At 42.2% G+C, this 20,559-nt stretch overlaps 1 protein-coding gene and 1 long non-coding RNA gene across 4 annotated transcripts; both read left to right on the top strand.

The window, feature by feature from the left end:
- The first annotated feature begins 288 nt into the window (after positions 1–288).
- EXOSC9 (exosome component 9) lies at positions 289–20,532 on the top strand. Of its 3 annotated transcripts, XM_036450172.2 has the most exons (12): positions 292–463; positions 727–821; positions 1,820–1,939; positions 2,051–2,153; positions 3,216–3,353; positions 7,111–7,193; positions 13,661–13,793; positions 14,794–14,882; positions 15,479–15,625; positions 16,661–16,845; positions 20,025–20,103; positions 20,390–20,526. In XM_036450172.2, the coding sequence occupies exons 1-12, from the start codon at positions 398–400 to the stop codon at positions 20,472–20,474; spliced, it is 1,323 nt and encodes a 440-aa protein (XP_036306065.1). In that variant the 5' UTR covers positions 292–397; the 3' UTR covers positions 20,475–20,526. The 3 variants fall into 3 exon arrangements, with proteins under 3 accessions (XP_036306066.1, XP_036306067.1, XP_036306065.1); XM_036450173.2 differs by lacking the exon at positions 20,025–20,103 and having other exon boundaries at positions 289–463; positions 20,390–20,532; XM_036450174.2 differs by lacking the exon at positions 7,111–7,193 and having other exon boundaries at positions 291–463; positions 13,641–13,793.
- LOC118725925 lies at positions 12,652–13,446 on the top strand. Its single transcript, XR_004990166.1, has 2 exons — positions 12,652–12,855; positions 13,280–13,446. It is a non-coding gene; the product is annotated as an uncharacterized LOC118725925 (long non-coding RNA).
- Positions 20,533–20,559: the final 27 nt, after the last annotated feature.

Genomic DNA, 20,559 nt, shown 5'->3' with positions numbered 1-20,559 from the left:
CAGCAGCCTCAGCCGTGGGGCGCGGGGACACCTGTCCAGCTGCCCCGCTAGAACTGAGGAAAGATGCGGGGCAGGAGCGCGACACCGACGTTAATTTCTACGACTGGTGCTTCTTTTGGGGTCCTTTCCGCCCCTACACTTTAGGAGAAAAGAGTAGATACTTCCACTCCGAGACGCGCAGCCTAAGGCGATGGCGCCGAGGACGCTCTGAGCATGAGCAGTGGTGCCTCGCGGCGCCGGCTTCCGCCCTCTCCGCCGCCGTGCCGATGACGCAAGCGCCTGAGCCGCTCTGATGACGTAATTACCTGCGCCGCCGGCGAGCGGGACGCGCGTGCCGAGGCTCGGGTTCCCTTTACCCCACGGATTTCCGCGCCTGTGGGTCCCGCGCCCCGGCAGCATGAAGGAGACGCCGCTTTCAAACTGCGAGCGCCGCTTCCTCCTCCGCGCCATCGAGGAGCGGAAGGTACCCGGCCCCGGAGCTCCGGGCCGCCTGGCGCTCGGTGGCGCAGGCCCAGGGAACCCCTGGGGGGTGTTCCCAGTCTCCCGGGTTTTGCCTCCAGTGGGTTCTTCTCAAAGCTCGAGCTGACTCCAAACTAAGGAAGTACCACTTCCCATTCAGGGGTGGTCAGCATCCCGCTTCCCTCAGGAGCTCAGCCCAGGGCCTGCGCAGAGTAGCTGCTCGCAGATATTGCTGAGGAACTAAACGGGTGAATGTTGTGCTTTCAGCGGCTGGATGGCAGACAAACCTATGATTATAGGAACATCAAGATCTCATTTGGAACAGATTATGGATGCTGTATTGTGGAGCTTGGGAAAACAAGGTAACAGAGCCTTCTCATTAGAAGCTCAGTGGTGGGAAGTTTAAAAGAACGTAATTGACTCAGTTGTTGAACTAGCAGGTAGGAAGTCCTGACTGTATTTTGTGTAGATGCCAAAAATAAGTATAGTTCCTTTAATGCAAGATTTATTTTTTACTTATAGTCACACTTAAAATTTTTAATCATAAGTATATTTTCTGCCACATGGGTATCATATGGTTCTTGATTGCACCGAGTTTCCTGCAGGTCGTGTCAATTAGTAGGTCCTACTTAACTGTTTTTCCTGAGTGACATGAGAATTAGGTTTGGGGTGTTGTTTTTTTTTGTGGGTTTTTTTCTGGAGTGTTTTTAAAGGTGTGTATTAGCTTACTAGGCTGTCATAAAATACCACTACCTGGGTGGCATAAGTGACAGAAATGTATTGTCCCACGTTGTGGAGACCAAAAGTCCAGGATCCAGGTTACAGCAGGGTTGATTTCTCCTGAGACTGTTCTTCTTGACTACAAATAAATGCATTCTCCTGTGTCTTCACTGGACTTTCCTCCGCGTCCCTTCATGGCTCTAGTGTGTCCCAGAATTCAGTTTTTAATATTATTTGGAAGTTGTGAGGACATTGGTCAGATAATGTTAGTGAACCGGTGCCATAGGAAAATTTTTTTCTTAAGAAATCTCAAGCTTTCAAGGTATCTTGTATGAATAGATACTTATTTTAGAAAAGAGGTGTTTTTTTTTTTTTTTTTTTTAAGGATCTGTGGAATCAGTATTGTAAATAAGAGATGCTTTTTTTTCCTTGTCTCTCTTTGGGTACACCAATATGTACTTTTCCCCTATATATATTCTACTACTACGCTTTAATGTAATATAAAGCCTCTAATGATGTGTCCTGCCGAGTGTCTTATTACTCAGGGTAAGATTGAAACTTAATTAGTATTTGTTTTAGATTTTTTTTTAATTGGAAAGGAAATGTATTTAGTCAACAGATTTGTACTTTGTCTTTACAGAGTTCTTGGACAGGTTTCCTGTGAACTTGTTTCTCCAAAACTCAACAGGGCAACTGAAGGTATACTCTTTTTTAACCTTGAGCTCTCTCAGATGGCTGCCCCGGCTTTTGAACCTGGCAGGTATTTAAATCTCCTTCTTAAACTGCTTTCACCAGAGACGAGAGCAGCGGCCAGGTATTGTCCTAATGCCTAGTGTCATATTCATGACATTAGCCCATTCTATCTTCATAGGCAGTCAGACCTCTTGGTGAAGTTGAATCGTCTCTTGGAAAGATGTCTAAGAAATTCGAAGTGTATAGACACTGAATCTCTCTGTGTTGTTGCTGGTGAAAAGGTGGGGAGTATGCCCAAAATTCTTAGTTAGGATGACTAGTGTTGATTCATGGATCCCTGTATCTCTACATTAATTCTCAGTTTCATTTAACTTATTTTTATACTGGTTCACTTTAGTTCAAATGTTCCTGGGTGCCACCTCTAGAATTTCGTGTCATCTCTTTCTGAAGGGACAAAAAACATTGTGAAAATAGCAATTTGAATTTGTGTAAAAATCCGAGAACTGGTTTTTCATATATTTTTATTTTCTTATGTTATTTAAGTCAGTTGATAGAAGCAGGTAATGTTTTCCTTTTTGGATGGAGAACTGAGGAACAGATTTAATCCTTTATCTGGATAGGCTACACAATGAGTCAGTGGCAGGTGGCAGTGGAAATCTTATTGTTGTGCATGATGGTATTAGAACTTTATTCTTGATTTTTTTAAAATATATTTTTTATTGATTTTAAAGAGGAAAGGAGAGGGAAAGAGAAACACCCATGATGAGAAAGAATTTTTGATTGGCTGCCTCCTGCATGTTCTCTACTGGGGACCAAGCTGGCATATGCCCTTGACGGGCATTGAACCCAAGATTCTGCAATCCTTGGCCCAGTGCTCTGTCCACTGAGCCAAACCAGCTAGGACTTTTGACCACCTTTTTTATTTCAGAAAAGTCCTTTAGTCTTTCCCCATTCCAAGCTTGAATGTGACACTACTTGCATTACTTGTAGGGTTATCATAAATATTGTCAAGTAAAACCTAAAGAGGGTGAAGTTTTTGAGTTAGGAGACACAATAAAAATATAATTAGGCTTGTAAAGGAAATTTTAGTATTAAATGTAGAATGGTTTGTATATTTTGAGCATATAATTTACTGTTGTCAAATGACTCAAAGAATGGTAAACTATTGGTATTTCAGATGTTGGTCTGACAACATTTTTCTAAATATAGTTTTATTGATAAAAAGAAGAAATAACCCTGTTTTAACAGCAAGAGAAAATTTGGCACATAATGTTACTTTTACTTTTAGATAGCCACTGGTTGTGATCAGTTAGGATTTATTTTTGTTTTAAATTCACATTCAGGTTTGGCAGATCCGTGTGGACCTACATTTATTAAATCATGATGGGAATATTATCGATGCAGCCAGCATTGCAGCCATTGTAGCCTTGTGTCACTTCCGAAGACCTGACGTGTCTGTCCAAGGAGATGAAGTAACACTGGTAAGCTCCCACAATGTGAGCTATGCTCTCTCTGAGTGAGTGAGTATCCTTGATGTGCAGGCAACTTGTTGGTAAGGTCTTGTTGTAGATGGACATTAGGTACATTCTAAAATTTGTTTGCAAGGCAAAAACTACATAGTCAAAATTGTCCTTGAAATCTCTTAAATATCCTGTATTGAAGTATCTGTTGGTAAAAGCACACCATAGCCTGGCTTTCTAGAATAGAACTAGATGACTTCTTTGGATTGAGGAAAGGTGAACTATTTGTTTTACATTTAGACCATGTGAAAAATACATGAGTCTCTATACATGTGTTTACTTTGTGGCAAAGCCTCCCAGAAATACCTGTAAGGCTTGTTCTAACTTATTGTTAGCTCCACCCTCAGAGGAGGATGCGGTAAAACCTAGGATAGTGCACTTCTATTAGCTCCCAGGTGATACTGAGGCTGCTGGTGCAAGGACCACATTTTGAAAACCACTGTTGAGTATGTCCATTTTAATTTATGTAAATTATGTGCTAGAGTTGTGAAAGTGCATGTGGTGGTAATTTGAGTCCTGGAGTTATAAAAGGAAAGATCAGAGGTCCAAATTTTCTAAGCAGTCATTCATGATGCTGCTCTTAGGCATTAGAGGGGAGCAGATTCATTAAACACTTTGAGGTAGGATCAGTAGAGATGTGGTCTTTTAGGGGAGGGAGATGGTACAAAGAAGTAAAATCAAGTAAGTGATTAGTAGACACACAAAAAAAGGTATCAATATAGGGACATTAAAAATGGCGGCAGACTAAGTGGATTCTGCACAGACATGCTCCCAGGACCAAACTGTAATTAAAACTAAAATTCAGAATACTTCCTGAATAATCAACAGAAGACTCGCATGAGAGAACCAAGAACTGAAAGTGCAGACCGCATAGAGACTGGTAGGAGGGACAGAGGAGTGAAAGGGCTGGCAGGGTGCCCACAGACAGCAACTGAAGTTCCCGAGTGATAACTCAGTTGGGAGGGTTGCCACTGAGAACTCTGGGATCTAATCCCCAAGCTGGTCCCCCCAGCAAAGAGCCACAACTAAGAAGATAACCACATAACTTCTGGTTATAAAAAACAGTGGGGTTGCTGTCTGCCAGGGAGTGATGGCTGAAAATTCAGGCACCCTGTTAAAGGGCCAATGCACGAAATTCCCTGTGGAGCCACCCACCTTGTGCTCCTGCAGAAGGAGGGCAGAGTGGACTGGAACTGTGTGAGCAGAAGCTAGGATTGAAAACTCGAGGGTTAAGCTCAGAAAGCAGACAACCCCCAGTTTTCTGTGCTGAGTCATTCCCTCATGCAGTGGAGGATGTCTTTCCCAGCAGACATCTGCCGTGTGTGTGTGTGTGTGTGTGTGTGTGTGTGTGTGTGTGTGTTGGGGGGGGGGATACTGGACTCACCCTATTGGAAAACATCTTGCCCAGAGGCCAGTTAAGAGATTAAAAGTAACAATCAGGTCGAAACCGGTTTGGCTTAATGGATAGAGCGTCGGCTTGGGGACTGAAAGGTCCCAGGTTCGATTCCAGTCAAGGGCATGTACCTTGGTTGTGGGCATATCCCCAGTAGGAGGTGTGCAAGAGGCAGCTGATCGATGACTCTCTCTCATCGATGTTTCTAACTCTATCTCCCTCCCTTCCTCTCAGTACAAAATCAATAAAATATATTAAAAAAAAAAAAGTAACAATCAGGCAGAAGCAACTGCCCCACCCTGATGAAAAAGACTCACCATACCTGAGCACAATTGTCTGAAGGCAATTCAAGTCAGAATCCTATCAGTGTTAGGTAAAGGTGATATCTGGAGGTTTTGAGTCTTTACCTGATCTAATTAGCTAGTATTAGTGTTTGACACTGTCCTGCACTAGAAATTGAGAGGCATTGAAGATCTACCTAATATATACATACTCATAAACCCAAACAAACAGCCAAAATAAGGAGACAGACAATTCAATGAACAAGAGAATTCTCCAGAAGTAGTGATAAATGAAGCAGAGATAAGAAATTTATCTGAAACAGAGTTCAGGGTAATGATGGTAAAGATGGCCAACGGTAAAGATGGCCAACAGCATGGAAAAAAATATGTAGTAACTAAGAAAAAAGAACAGTTGGAAATAAAAAATGACATAACACAAATAAAGAATACAATGGAAGGAATACACAGCAAATTAGGGGAAGCTGAGGATCAAATCAGTGAATTAGAAACAGGGTTGAAAAAAGTCAATCAGAGAACCAAAAACAAAACAATTTAAAAACAGGAGGGACAATGTGAAACATAACACTATTAGAATAACAGGTGTGCCAGAAGAGGCAGAAAGGGAGATTGGAATAGAGAAGGTATTTAACATGTTAAAAGGAAAAAGCCACACAGGTTCAGGAGCCACAGAGAACCCCAAGCAAGAAGAACCCAATAATCCCATGCCCAGACATATAATAATTAAAATGCCAAAAATTAAAGACAAAGAATCTTAAAGGCAGAAAGAGAAAAACAAACTGGAGAGTTATTGCTGGTGTTAATACAAAATGGTACAACCACGATGGAAAAGGTTGGCTGTTTCTTAAAAATCGAAGTGTAAACGTATAGAGCTCAGAAATTCCATGCCTAGACATCTACTCACGAGGAAGCGAAGAAAAATGTATGTTCACTCAAAGACTTTATGTGAATGTTCATAGCATATTTGTAATAGCCCCAAACTGGTAACAGTCCAAATGTTTATCACTGGAGAATGGAGAAACAATGTGGCCTGTCCGTACCATGGACTACAATTCAGCAGTAAAAAGTACCAGCCCGCTGATAGGTATTACAGAATGGGTGAAACATGCTAAGCTGAAAGGAGGTGGATGCAAAAGACTAAAAATTGTTTGATTCCACTTAAAGGGAATGCCCCGAAAAGGCGGATTTATAGAGACAGAAAGTAGATCAAATGTTGTGTGGGGATGGGAATGAGAATTGACTGCAAATAGGCTCAAGGAAGGTTGCAGGGGAAGGATGGTCATGGTAATGTTAAAAATCGAGTGGGGTGATGGTTACATAATTGTAAATGTATTAAAAATGTACTAAAATGTGAATCCTATCCTTCTGATGAGTGGAGTTATGGTATGTAAAATATACCTCAAAACAGCTTTTTGACAATGCATAAAGTTTATCTTATTGATTTTTTTGACAGGAAGGAGAGGGATAGAGAGTTAGAAACATCGATGAGCCGGCACCGGTTTGGCTCAGTGGTAGAGCGTTGGTCTGCAGACTGAAAGGTCCTGGGTTCGATTCCGGTCAAGGGCATGTACCTTGGTTGTGAGCACATCCCCAGTAGGGGGTGTGCAAGAGGCAGCTGGTCGATGATTCTCTCTCATCGATGTTTCTAACTCTTTATCCCTCTCTCTTCCTGTCTGTGAAAAATCAATAAAATATATATATTTTTTTTAAAAAAAGAAACATCGATGAGAGAAAAACATCGATCAGCTGCCTCCTGCACACCCCCTGCTGGGGATGTGCCCACAACCAAGGTACATGCCCTTGACCAGAATTGAACCAGGGACCCTTTAATCTGCAGGCTGATACTATTAATATATCCACTGAGCCAAATTGGTTAGGGCCAAATGCATCAAGTTTTAAGGAACATTAGTGACAAAGGCAAATAGAAGGTTATTTAAGGACTCATTGAGGATTGAGGGAAGTTCATTTTTTATTTTACTGTTTGATGTACAAGATGATTTTTGTGTGTTCTCTTATTTTCAAACAGTACACCCCGGAAGAGCGGGACCCTGTCCCTTTGAGCATCCACCACATGCCCATCTGCGTCAGTTTTGCCTTCTTCCAACAGGGGTGAGTCTCCTCGAGTGGGACAGAGTGAGTAGCACAGCTGGGAAGTGTGCTGTGGGCAAATAAGCCAACCCTCCTTCAATACTGCCGCGCCTCACAGTTTAGAAAGAACTGTGCATTTCTCACTTTAGCCCTGTCTTGTAAGAGCTGTAGTTTGAAAAGAGCCTTTTCCATAGAAGAGACATTTCAGCTTCTGTTTCCTGGAGGTGTGCAAGTGTTTAGAGAATTGTATGCTCAGCTCTGATTTGGGGAAATGGGGGAGTAGGGGGGGGGAGAATCAGGATTAACAGAAATACGACTTTGGAACATGTTCATCAAACATTGGAACCAGTTTGTGGTTCTAGGATCAGACATGGGAAATGGTTCTCGCCTAGGAAATTCGGCTCCTTCATCTCCCAGTTTCCTCACTGGTTCTTCCCACAGAAGCAAACCTGGAGGCCTGGGGCCATGCCCATGCCTTCACATGAAAGCCTGACCTTACATCTTTGTTTCTACAAAGGGAGCTATACATTTTTTAAAAAATATATTAATTTTTTACAGAGAGGAAGAAAGAGGGATAGACAGTTAGAAACATCGATGAGAGAGAATCATCGATCAGCTGCCTCTTGCACATCCCCCACTGAGGATGTGCCCGCAACCAAGGTTCATGCCCTTGACCAGAATCGAACCCGGGACCTTTCAGTCCGCAGCTCTATCCACTGAGCCAAACCGGTTTCGGCAGCTATACATTTTTTTAAAATTTATTTTATTTTATTTTTTTTACAGAGAGGAAGGGAGAGAGATAGTTAGAAACATCAATGAGAGATTCATCGATCAGCTGTCTCTTGCACACCCCCTACTGGGACGTGCCCACAACCAAGGTATATGCCCTTCACCGGAATCAAACCCGAGACCCTTCAGTCTGCAGGCCAACACTTTATCCACTGAGCCGAACTGGTTTCGGCAGGGAGCGATACATATTTTAATAGTTTTATGAGAAAAGCTTTCACCTTTCAGTCATTGTAGTGTAGAATTTCAGTAAAGGAAAATGGACCAGCAACATTAAACAGAAAGATGTGAGTCTGCCCTAAACAATTTGGTTCAGTGGATAGAGCGTCAGCCTATGGACTGAAGGGTCCCCGGTTCGATTCCGGTCAAGGGCATGCACCTTGGTTGTGGGCACATTCCTAGTAGGAGGTGTGCAGGAGGCAGCTGATTGATGTTTCTCATCAATGTTTCTACCTCTCCCTCTCCCTCCCTGTAAAAAATCAATAAAATATTTTTAAAATATGAAGACTTGAGTCATATATGTAATTTAAATTTAACCAGACATTAAAAAGGTAAAAATAGGTAAATTTAAATTTTTTAAATAAATCTTTATTCATATTATTACAAATGTTCCTCCTTTTTCCCCCTCCATTGCTCCCCTCCACCAGGTTCCCACACCACCCTCTGCCCTTTCCACACCCCCCATTGACCTCATCTATAGATGCAGTTTATGTTCAGTCTCTTCCCACTTCCCCCACACCCCTTTTCCCAGAGAATCATCAGTTCACTCCCCTTCCATACCTCTGATTCTATTATATTCACCAGTTAATATTGTTCATCAGGTTTTTTAATTCCCTTGGTTTTTAGATTCACTTGTTGATACCCTGTTTCCCCAAAAATAAGACAGTGTCTTATATTAATTTTTGCTCCCAAAGATGCGCTAGATCTTATTTTCAGGGGATGTCTTATTTTTCCATGAAGAAGAATAACGGTACACATTTATTGTTAAATGAAAATAAAGGGAATTTATTACCTGTATACGGTATGGTAGTATGGTAGTTGTCAACACAAACCAGACAAACTGTGAATCCTATAGTCTCAAGAATTTACTCAATTATTCAATGACAATGATGTCATCATCTTCTGGAACATCTTCATAACAATCCAGTTCCAGGTGAATTTCTTGTGACTCCATTTCTTTCAGAATCAGTGGACCAAATCTCTCATGTTTAGCTTGGGGGGGGAGGGGGCTTATATTTGGCTCAGAAAGAAACCTGTAAGTAGGTCTTATTTTCAGAGGATGTCTTATTTTCGGGGAAACACGATAGTTACGTATTTGTTGTTCATAATTTTTATCTTTATTTTCTTCCTCTTTCTAAAAGAACCCCCTTCAGCAGCAATTCATATAATTCTGGTTTGGCGGTGATGAATTTCTTTAGCTTTCTTTTATTTGTGAAGCTCTTTATCTGGCCTTCGATTCTGAGTAATAGCTTTGCTGGGTAGAGTATTTTTGGCTGTAGGTTCTTGCTATTCATCACCTTGAATATTTCTTGCCTTTCCCATCTGGCCTGCATGGTTTCTGTTGAGAAATCCGCTGATAATCATATGGGTGCTCCTTTATAGGTAACTACCTGCTTTTCTCTTGCTGCTTTTAATATTCTCTGTCTTTTGCTCTTGGAATTTTAATTATGGTGTGTCTTGGTGTGGTCTTTTGGATTCCTTTTCTTTGGAGTTCTGTGCGCTTTCTGAACGTGGTGGGGGAAGTTTCCTTGGACCAGGTGGGGGAAGTTTTCTATCACTATTTCTTCTGATATGTTTTCAGTATATTTCTTTCTCCCTTCTTCTGGGACGCCTATAAGGCGTTGGTTTGCTTGAAGTCCCAGAGATTTCTTACACTATCTTCAACTTTCTGGATTCTCTTCTCTTCTTGCTTCTGTGGAGGAGTGTCCTCTGGCTCTTTGTGTTCCAAATCTTTGACTTGATTCTTGCGATCTTCCAGTCTGTTTTTAGGACTCTGTATAATATTTTTTATTTCAGACAATGTATTTTTTTTTTAAATATATTTTATTGATTTTTTTACAGAGAGGAAGGGAGAGAGATAGAGAGCTAGAAATGTCGATGAGAGAGAAACATCGACCAGTTGCCTCTTGCACACCCCCTACTGGGGATGTGCCCGCAACCAATGTACATGCCCTTGACCGGAATCGAACCTGGAACCTTTCAGTCCACAGACCGATGCTCTACCGCTGAGCCAAACCGGTTCCGGCCAGACAATGTATTCTTTATTTCTAGTTGATCCCTTTTCATATCCTCAAAGGTCTCATTTATTTTATCAGCCTTTTCTAGGAAATTCTTGAAAAACCTTATAAGCGTGGTTTTGAACTCTATATCCAGTCACTTTTTGTCCTCCATTTCTTTTGTTTGTGATGTTTCCTTGTCTCAGCATTTTCACAGCTTCCCTGAGTTGGTAGGGTGGCTTTGTGTTCTAAGGTGTCCTATATGGTTCAGTGGGTCAGCCTCCCAGTTACCTGAGGTGGACACTCTTGGTGCACCCCTTTGTGGACTGTGTGTACAGCCTTATTGTAGTATGTCTAGTAATAATTAAAGTCGTTTTCTAATACTTTTTTAAATCGAATTTATTTAAACAATACAACAAAATTTAATCAACAATATAGTTGTTGTTTTCTACTACTTGTGCCCAACGCTCAGGAAGCATTTTAATCCCTCTGTTGTAAAATTCTTGTGATTTTGATGCAAAAAATTCGGTCAATGCATTTTTGAGGCATTCTTCATTATTAAATTTTTTTCCAAGAAGAAAGTTTTGCAAAGAACGAAACAAATGGTAATCAGAAGGGGCAATATTAGGAGAATATGCAGGTTGAGGGAGAACTTCCCATTCCAACTAGCGCAGTTTTTCAGCAGTGATTCTTGCAGTATGCAGTCGTGCATTATCGTGGTGAAGAATTACGCCCTTCCGATTAATCAGCGCGGGTTCTTTTTCTCTTAAAGCTTGGGCTAACCTTTCCAATTGGGCACTATACACTGCACTTGTAATGGTTTGGTTAGATGGTAAAAGTTCATAATGAAGAATTCCTTTAAAATTCCACCAAACACACAACATCACTTTTTTCGCATGCAAGTCAGGTTTTGGCGTGGGCTGCGGAGCCTCATTTTTGTCCAACCACTGAGGCCGCCTTTTCAAATTAACATACAGCACCCATTCTTCATCTCCCGTAACAATTTGCTCTAAAAACGGCAAATGGTTTTGACGAGAGAGGAGCGAACTGCAAATTGTGACTCTTTGATTACGGTTGTTGTTGGTCAACTCATGAGGAACCCATTTTCCAAACTTTTGGACTTTGCCAAGTGCACGCAATTGATTGGAAATTGTTTTTTGTGAACAATTTAAAGTTGTCGCAAGCTCCTGTTGGGTAATTTGAGGATTTTGCACCAAAAGAGCTTGAAGAGCTTCTTGATCAAAATTGGACACACGGCCTCGACCACTCTTGTCATCTAACGAAAAATTTCCCTCGCGAAATTTCTCAAACCAACGCTGGCATTTTCTGGCGCTAAATGCATCTTGACCAAGAGCACTACAGATGTTTTTTGCAGCCTCACTTGCTTTTCTTCCTAATTGGAACTCGTAAAGCATGCAGTGCCGAATATGCTCTTCATCCGCCATCTTCTTAGCCCTAGTTTTGCAACAAAAACCAAACCAAACACAAACTTTTTCAAGCAAAACTTGTTAATTGCACTTCACACGTTCTGTAGATACCACGTGTTTGAAGGTTATGTCAATACAAGTCAACGCCAAGCAAGATTTTAAACGAATGTTTAAAAACGACATTAATTATTACTAGACCCGATAGTTAAGTCTTAATTGTTATTGGTACCACTGGAAGGAACTGACCTCCAGGCCAATTGGTTGTGAGGATCAGCTGTATCTATGCCAGGAGACAGCCTTATTCAATTAGACTTGTAAAATTGCAAAAGCCTCTGTGTTCAGCTTGGATGGGGCGGAGTTTCAGGGTGGAACCTATAGCCTTGGCTTCCTGTCAGCCCTATCCTATGAGGTTGCTGAGTCTCAGTGTCCTTTGGTACTCACTGCAAGCACCTCTGAGAGAAAGGTGCCCTCTTTCGCCCACTGCCAGACAGTCTAGTCTCTCCCCCAATGAGCCTGGAACTGAGGTTCAGTGCAGTTGGAAGTGGGGTTAGAAGTGGGGTTCAGTGCAGTCCCGAGCTTTTGTCTCCTTCCTGCTAGGGCAATCCAGCGGCACAGTCAACAGTCAGTCCTCTGCCCACCATGTGCGCGCCTCCGGAGCTCTGCCTTTCACTGCTCCCCTGAGTTTCCGCCTTACAGCCTAGAATCCCTCTGTATGAGCCTGGGTCCACAGGGTCTCGCCCAGAACGGGGGTTCAGCACAGTCTGGAGTTTTTATCTCCCTGCTAGGAAATGCCAGCCAGGCACTCAGCTGCCCCCCCTCTCCGATTCCTTCCTCTCCCCACGCAAGCATCTTGTCTCCGTACCTTAGGCTTTCACAGCTCCTCGAATTTTCCTTCTGGTTTTCTCTCTCCTTCTCGTTGTAGAATTTCGTCAGTCAACTTTCCTGTAATTCTGGATAATGTCCATTTTGTATTTTAGTTGTATTTTTTTGAAATTGTTGTGTGCGGCTGCGTTTACCTAGGCCGCCATCTTGGTTTCTTTGTTTGTAAATTTAATTTTTATATATTTAATTTTACTTAATATATCTAAGGTATTACCTTATTTTAATATGTAATCATTATCTTAAATTTGTTCATGAAATACATTTTATTTCTACTAAATCTTCGAACTCCAGTATTGTGAACTTAGCTTCGACTCACTGCATTTGAAAGACTCAGTGAACAAGTGACTGAGGCTACCATTAGACAGAAATAGTGTTTTCTGCCAAAACCGGTTTGGCTCAATGGAGCAGGCGTCTTCAAACTACGGCCCGCAGGCCACATGCAGCCCGCAGAGGAGTCTGATCCGGCCCACCAGGTTTTTTGGGCAGTGAGCGCAGCCGAGGTGTTAGAGTAGGAATTAGTAGTTCATATAGTCCGGCCCTCCAGCTCTCTGAGGGACCGTGATCTGGCCCCCACTTTAAAAAGTTTGAGGACCCCTGGGATAGAGCATCGGCCTGCGGACTGAAGGGTCCCAGGTTCAATTCCGGTCAAGGGCATGTACCTTGGTTGCGGGCACACCCCTGGTGGAGGATGTGCAAGAGGCAGCTGATCGATGATTCTCTCTCATCGATGTTTCTAACTCTCTATCCCTCTCTTCCTCTCTGTAAAAATCAATAAAATATGTATTTTAAAAAGAAGAAAGAAATAGTGTTTTCTAAATGAGTCATTACCAGAACCTGAAAGACATTCAGAGCACAGGCCATTAAGGAGACTCTTAAGATTAACCAAATTACTGGTTTTTATTAATGAGCCACAGGTTACTTAATCCAAGTGATAGCATTAAATTTTGATTGTATATATTTAAAAAATAAAACTATTATGAACTTGATTTTACTGTGATAGCTAGCAATATGCACATAGTGTTATTTTGGATCCATAAAAACAGAAATTCTCTTGTATCTTTTCCCACTAAGTTGACTCAAATTCACAGGCTTAGTGACTTTATTAGTGCCATCTTTAAAAAATATCTGTTATCTCAAAATAGACTTGATTTGTTCAGGTCCATTTAACTCCTTTCAGAACATTTTTATTGGTGGATCCCAGCGAGCGCGAGGAGCGTGTCATGGATGGCTTGCTGGTGATTGCTGTGAACAAGCACCGAGAGATTTGTACCATACAGTCCAGCGGTGGGATAATGCTGCTAAATGAGCAGGTTAGTGCTGTGGTTAACATCCCATTTAGAAGCTTTTTCTCATTTTTTTTAAACTAAAATTCAACAAGGGCATTTCCAGTGATTCATCCTCGGCTGTGTTGGATCTGGTTTAAGTACTGTCATCATCCTGTTGATGAGACGAGTTACCTTCCTCTTCCCTGCTCTGCCCATGCATGGCCTCCAGAGTCTAACCTCTCTGGGTAGAGAGACACGGTACTTTCCAGGGAAGAAAGAGGTTCATATTTCTAACAAAACAAATCAAAACAAAGTCACAAATAGGAGTGATATTAAAAGTAAAGTACTTGTAGAATTTGGTATAATAAGCAGTTCTCAAACCCGGCTCCATATCAGATTCCCATGGACTTTTAGAAAAAAGGCTGCCTGGTACCGGAGGTGCAGGTGTTTGACCACAGCCTGCTTTGTTGGAGCTCCAGCTCTGCCTGAGACTGACAGGCCTTGGCCAATGATTTCAGATCTTCGTGCCTCCGCTGCTTCATTTATAAAATAGAGAGTAAGTTCCTAGTGACACCTTATTAGTAGAAGAAAGTAAAAGTAAGTAGGATGTGACACTGTAAGATACGTTGTGTGCAGTAACTGTAAGTTTTCTCATCACTGCCATTCCCAGCTCCCTAATTCCAGAGACACGTCCATTAGACGCCACGCCTGAGAACCAGCCTTTCTGAAAGCTCCAGGGATGCTCTGTGGCTGGTGCCGTGGCTCACTCCCACAGAGGCAGGCATGCACCGAGCATGTGCATGTCCTGGCCTTTCCTGGGGTCTGTTAGTGCTGTGGGAATGTTTTTGGGTCTGTTTCCTTAACGTGAGAGTTCTTCAAATATTCTAAAACAACTCACAACTTGCTTTATTTTATGTCTACATTACATTAGGAAACAAAGGCAGGCTTAAGTTGTAAAGTTAGAAAAGCTAATCTCATTCTTGATTTTGTTAGAGAAAGCTATTTGGTTTGCTGTCTTTAAATAATGGCTCATTTTTATAAACAGGTTTTGAGATGCAGTAAAATAGCTGGTGTGAAAGTGGCGGAAATCACAGAGCTAATCCAAAAGGCTTTAGAGAATGACCAGAAGGTTCGGTAAGTTTAATTTTGTTAGAACCAAGTGGTCTTTTATAGATTTTTCTGTTGAGGATTCTTCTTGCACAGGGGTAACCACACACTTTCCTTATCTGTTAATCTCAGTTGAATATACTAAATGTTTTTTGAAAATTGATTGAACTGTTTGTTGTATTGTATTCCAACTTAGTTTGTTTTGAAAAGCCACATAATATTTTTCTTTAAAAAGTTAACATGTTCTTTGGAAAAAGACTCTGGTAATGCAAATTAACTGAAAGGACACACACTGGGCCGATTCCCATCTTCTCCCACGTGACGTTACACAGGACCTGAAGCCCCGAATCAGTGTCTTCTACAACGTGGAGGTTAATGCCTGCCTGTGTGGCTGGTTTGAGGATTAAAAAATAACCTACTTTAAGCCCTTGGCATGTGCCCAACACATGGTTCAATACATGGTAATTACAGGAACTTTTTATTATGTCTCTTGATAGGCATAATAAACTGGTGAGGATAAGTTAGTCTCACCAAAGGGTAAAATAGTTAACATTTTTTCTTTTTTGTCTTGTCCATCTATCATCCACTCCCTCCTCTTTTATCCCCCCAAATACCACACACAGGAAAGAAGGTGGAAAGTTTGGCTTTGCAGAGTCTATAGCAAAACAAAGGATCACAGCATTTAAAATGGAAGAGGCCCCTGTTGACACCTCTGACGTTGAGGAGAAAGCAGAAGAAATCCTGGCTGAAGCGGAGCCTCCCCCAGACGTGTATCTTTCCTGGTGCTGGGGTTTCTTTTCCAGTAGCAACAAGATTCATTCCACTGTGGTCTTGCTAGTCTGTGGAAGGGGTACATACTGGCATTTCTCTGAAACACTGTACTTTGTTAGGAAAAAAACATTTAAGATACTACCGTGTTTCCCCGAAAATAAAACATCCTCCGAAAATAAGACCTACTTACAGGTTTCCTTCTGAGTGAAATATAAGGCATCCTCCCAAAAATAAGGCCCCCCCAGGTTCTGTCTCAGAATGAAAATTAATTTACTGTAAATTGGTCGCTAGGGCCTAGCAACCAGTGACATTACTCGGAGTCCTGTGTGGAGGCAGAGCAGAGGTCAGAGCAAGCGGTGAGCGCGGGGCGGGAGAGAGGAGGAGACTTTCGCAGATGCGTGTAGAAGAACAGGAGGATTAGAGCGGACAGGACGCGGCAAAGGTGCCGAGTGCTGGTCTGTCTCTGGTGACACTACTTAATGCTCGAGGCCACCCTCATGATGACTGAAGGCAGAGTCCAGTGCCTCTGCAGCAATGGATATTTTTGTTCCCATCTTTTTTTAAAATATATTTTATTGATTTTTTACAGAGAGGAAGAGAGAAGGATAAAGAGTTAGAAACATTGATGAGAGAGAAACATCGATCAGCTGCCTCTGGGGATGTGCCCGCAACCAAGGCACATGCCCTTGATTGGAATCGAACCTGGGACCCCCCCAGTCTGCAGGCTGACACTCTATTCACTGAGCCAAACCAGTTTAAACCATTTCATTTTCTTTTGAAAAATTAATCTTAATCTCAATTGCACGGTCAAGCATTATACACTATTACACATTGTTCTTGAATTTTTCTACATTCATCAAATTTATTAGTATACAACTAAATTGTTCAGAGCCAGTCAGTGTTTCTCACCGTTTTGTCCATAACAATCTTGAGTTATGTTTTTTCTTCATTGTTCAGCCACCTAGTAAATTTCTTCTCCTAAGATTTTGAGGCACACTTCTGTCTTAAAAAGAAAGCTTCCTTTAACTGCTAAGTGTTTCTAAACCTGTGCTTTGGACTCCTGGAACTGCCCAGATTGGAGAAGGAGTAGAGAACTCCTGGGGTGACCTTGAAGACTCTGAGAAGGAAGATGAGGATGAAGGCGGCAGCGATGAAGCCATCATCTTCAAAGGAGTGAGGATGGACGTGGGAATGGAAGTTTCCAATACTGGAAGCCAAGGTGGGTGGTACTGTATGGCTTTTAGTGTTAGACCAGAGGCCCGATGCACAAAAATCGTGCAAGAATTGGCCTTCTTTCCCCCAGCTGTTGGTACCAGCTTCCCTCTGGCACCTGGGACCTGGGTTTTGCTCCTGGGATACAGGCTTCCCTCTGGCCCTGGCTTTGTCTGGAATGATGTCCAATCTAATTAGCGTTATTATAGACTAGAGACCCGGTGCATGAAAATTGGTGCACTTGGGGGGGGGGGTCCCCTCAGCCTGACCTGTGCCGCCTTGCAGTCCAGAACCCCAGGGGATCAGGCCTAAGCTGCTAGTCCGACTCCCTCTGGCAGCCCAGGAGCCCTCAGGACATGTGTGATTAATGGAGGGAGCGAGCCTAAGCCATTCGTCAGCTTAGTGTTGCCTTGGTAGCAGGAGAGGCTTCTGCCACTGCACTGGCCAGCCATGAGCCCAGCTTCTGCTCCACATCCCAGGTCAGGGACGCAGGCAGGTAGTGTCACATCCCAGGTCAGGGACGCAGGCGGGCAGCTTCACCTCAGCGCTGGGCAAAGACCCAGGCAGGCATTGCCATGTTCCGGGACAGGCTGACAGCATCATGTCTCTGGCCAGGGGTGCAGGCAGGCAGCTTCACCTCAGCACCGAGTGAGACGTTAGGGCTGGGCAGGCCTGGGTGTGCCTGTTGGGAGCAGAAGTCCCCCTTCCTTGCCCCCCAGCTCCTGTGCATGTACAACCCGTTGACTGGTCGTGACTCGGACACTGTTAGGACCAATTAGCATAGTACCTCTGTACTATGTAAAGGATATTATGTAGACATGTAAATTATGTACGGCCTGCTTCCTGCAGTTGGATCTCTTTAGCGCTCCCTCAGAGGTGGGAGAAGCTCCCGCCACCACTGCTGCGCTTGCCAGCCGTGAGCCCAGCTTCTGCCTGAACGACATCTGCCCCTGGTGGTCAGTGTGTGTCATAGTGATCAGTCTTCTGCCATTCGGTCAATTTGCATATTAACCCTTTATTATATAGGATATATTTATAGCATATAAGCTGCTTCCACAGTGAGACCATGAATGAAGCTTTAGATTTTCCATGTAATTATATATACATCAGCCAGTCTTTATGCTGCATAGAATTCTGTAGTATTGAATGTTACTAGTTGGTTTAGTTATTCCCTTATTGATAGGCTGTTTTATTGCTAGGGAGCATCCTTTCATATGTCCCTTTATATATTTGTGAACTGTTTTTCTAAGATTAATAATACTGCTTGAATATTCAATTGCTAGCTTCAAGAGTCATATTTTCAACTGAATAATAAAGGTAGACTTAAACCAGTTGGGAGGACAGAGCAGGTAAAGCCTTTCTAAAGCATATAAAGTGAGAAACTAACTGAAAACTCAAAACATGAAGACCTGATATACCAACAGCCAAATGGGGAAAGCGATAATCCACATTATGTATCATTAATGAAGGCTCAGGAGAAAACTACAAGGAAATTCTCACATATAAATGGCCAGTTTACATATGCCAACCCTGGTAGTAAAGGAAATAAATTCAAAGCAAAAAGATAAGAGCATTTTGATACTGCTGTATTGGGCAATATTAAAAATACTAGCATTGGCAAGGTTGTATGAGAAAATGGTTCTTCATAGACTACTTTTTGGAGTGTAAAGTGGAACAATGTTTATGGAGGGTTCAGCAGTATCGTTTGGAATGTATACATACCTTTTAGCCCAACCACTGTTTCTAGGTATTTCTGTTACAGTGTTTATAATAGGGAGAAATGAAAAACTTAGATCTCCATAATTAGCAAATTCTAAGATAAATTGTGGTGCCTTATAGAGTGGTAGGAGCACTTTGAATGGCATCTTGACTTGTTTCCAAATTGGTTCTACAAGATGATATATACACTGAGTGGCCAGATTATTGTCCTCTGAACGCATAATAACCTGACCATTCAGGATATGTAGTATATCTACACTAATAAAAGAGTAACATACTAATTGACTGTACCTTCTCGATGCCCACCAGCTAATCAGGAGTATGCAAATTAACACAACAAAGATGATGGATTAATTTGCATACACAAGCTCCTAGCAGCCAGGAGCGGGGCAGGACACTTGCATTGTCACCAGGGTAACTATGTAAGTGTTCCACACCACCTCAGCCATTCTGAGCCTCTGGGCAGTGTGGGAAAGCACAAAGGCAGCTTGGGGCCAGGGTGGAAAGTCGGCTCCATGTGGAGCAAGTGGTGCCAGAAGCCAGGGGAAGGAAGGCCCATTCTTGCACTTTGTGCATTGGGCCGTGTGTGTGTGTGTGTGTGTGTGTGTGTGTGTGTGTGTGTGTATATTAGAGGCCTGGTGCATGAATTCGTGCATGGGTGGTGTCCGGCCAGCCTGGCCAGGGGGAGGGGACATGGGTAGTAGGCTGCTGGTTGAATTCCTGGTTGAGGGGACAATTTGCATATTAGCCTTTTATTATATAGGATATACACTGAGTGGCCAGATTATTATGACTCCTGAATGTATAATAATCTGGTCACTCAGTGTAAATCTATATATATAGATTTCCCCTAACTTTCCAATTATGAATGTACAGAATGATGATGTAATTAAAGACACGTTTGGGGAACCAAGCATGCTGTTTCAAAGCTCCAAGAAGTTACCCGAGGGAAGGAAAGAACCAAGTAGGCCTGGCAGCCCGCACTCAGAGTAACCCAGACTCTAATTGTATGAAAGTTTTTATTTATTTTAATATATTTTTATTGATTTTTTACAGAGAGGAAAGGAGAGGGATAGAGAGCTAGAAACTTCGATGAGAGAGAAACATCGACCAGCTGTCTCTTGCACACCCCCTACTGGGGATGTGCCCGCAACCAATGTACATGCCCTTGACCGGAATCAAACCCAGGACCTTTCAGTCCGCTGAGCCAAACGGGTTTCCGCTGTATGAAACAGTTTTAGAATTGCTGCTATGGAAACCAATTTGGAAACTTTTTTTTTTTTTTAATGAGATTACACCTGTGATACAGAGGGTTTGCTTCCAGACCTTCACAATACAGTGAGTTACTACTTTAATTCAAAAACTTATTGCTCAAAAATGCTAACCATCACCTGAGCCTGTAGGGCCTTTCTGAATACAGTGAAATCAGGTGCCTGTAGTTACATTGCTTCCTGAACATTTTCTTAGAGGCCCCTATTGTGCTGTCAGACAGTGAAGAAGAAGAAACGATCATTTTAGAACCAGACAAGAATCCGAAGAAAATAAGGTAACAGTTTCTGGTTTATTTCTGATTTTATTCTCCTCTTACCTACTGTAAACAGAGTTGTCTCTTTCTCATTAGAAGTCTATAAACATTAGGACGTAACTCTACAGAATTGTTTGGATGCCTTTCAAAGTCACTATTTTACTGTCATAGTTGGCAAATGTTATATCCTACTGGAAAAAAGTAAGGCTGCTTATTTTTGTGATCCAGAAGTTAACAAGCACAGTGGGGTGAATTAGCTTCTAGTAATAGTACTGGTTGGTAAACTCTTAATTGACTTTATTCACAGAACACAGACCATCAGTGCAAAACAAGAAAAAGCACCAAGTAAAACAGCAGCGAAGAAGAGAAAAAAGAAGAGAACTGCTAATTAGAACGCACATGGTTGTATTTGTGTACAGAACTATTAAAAGGATATTTATTTAAGTGCTAGAAACCTTGAACATTTTTTATTCACAA

Source organism: Pipistrellus kuhlii, unplaced genomic scaffold (assembly GCF_014108245.1).
Source record: "Pipistrellus kuhlii isolate mPipKuh1 unplaced genomic scaffold, mPipKuh1.p scaffold_m20_p_21, whole genome shotgun sequence".
NCBI lineage: Eukaryota > Metazoa > Chordata > Mammalia > Chiroptera > Vespertilionidae > Pipistrellus > Pipistrellus kuhlii.
This window is presented reverse-complemented; position numbering and strand designations above follow the sequence as displayed.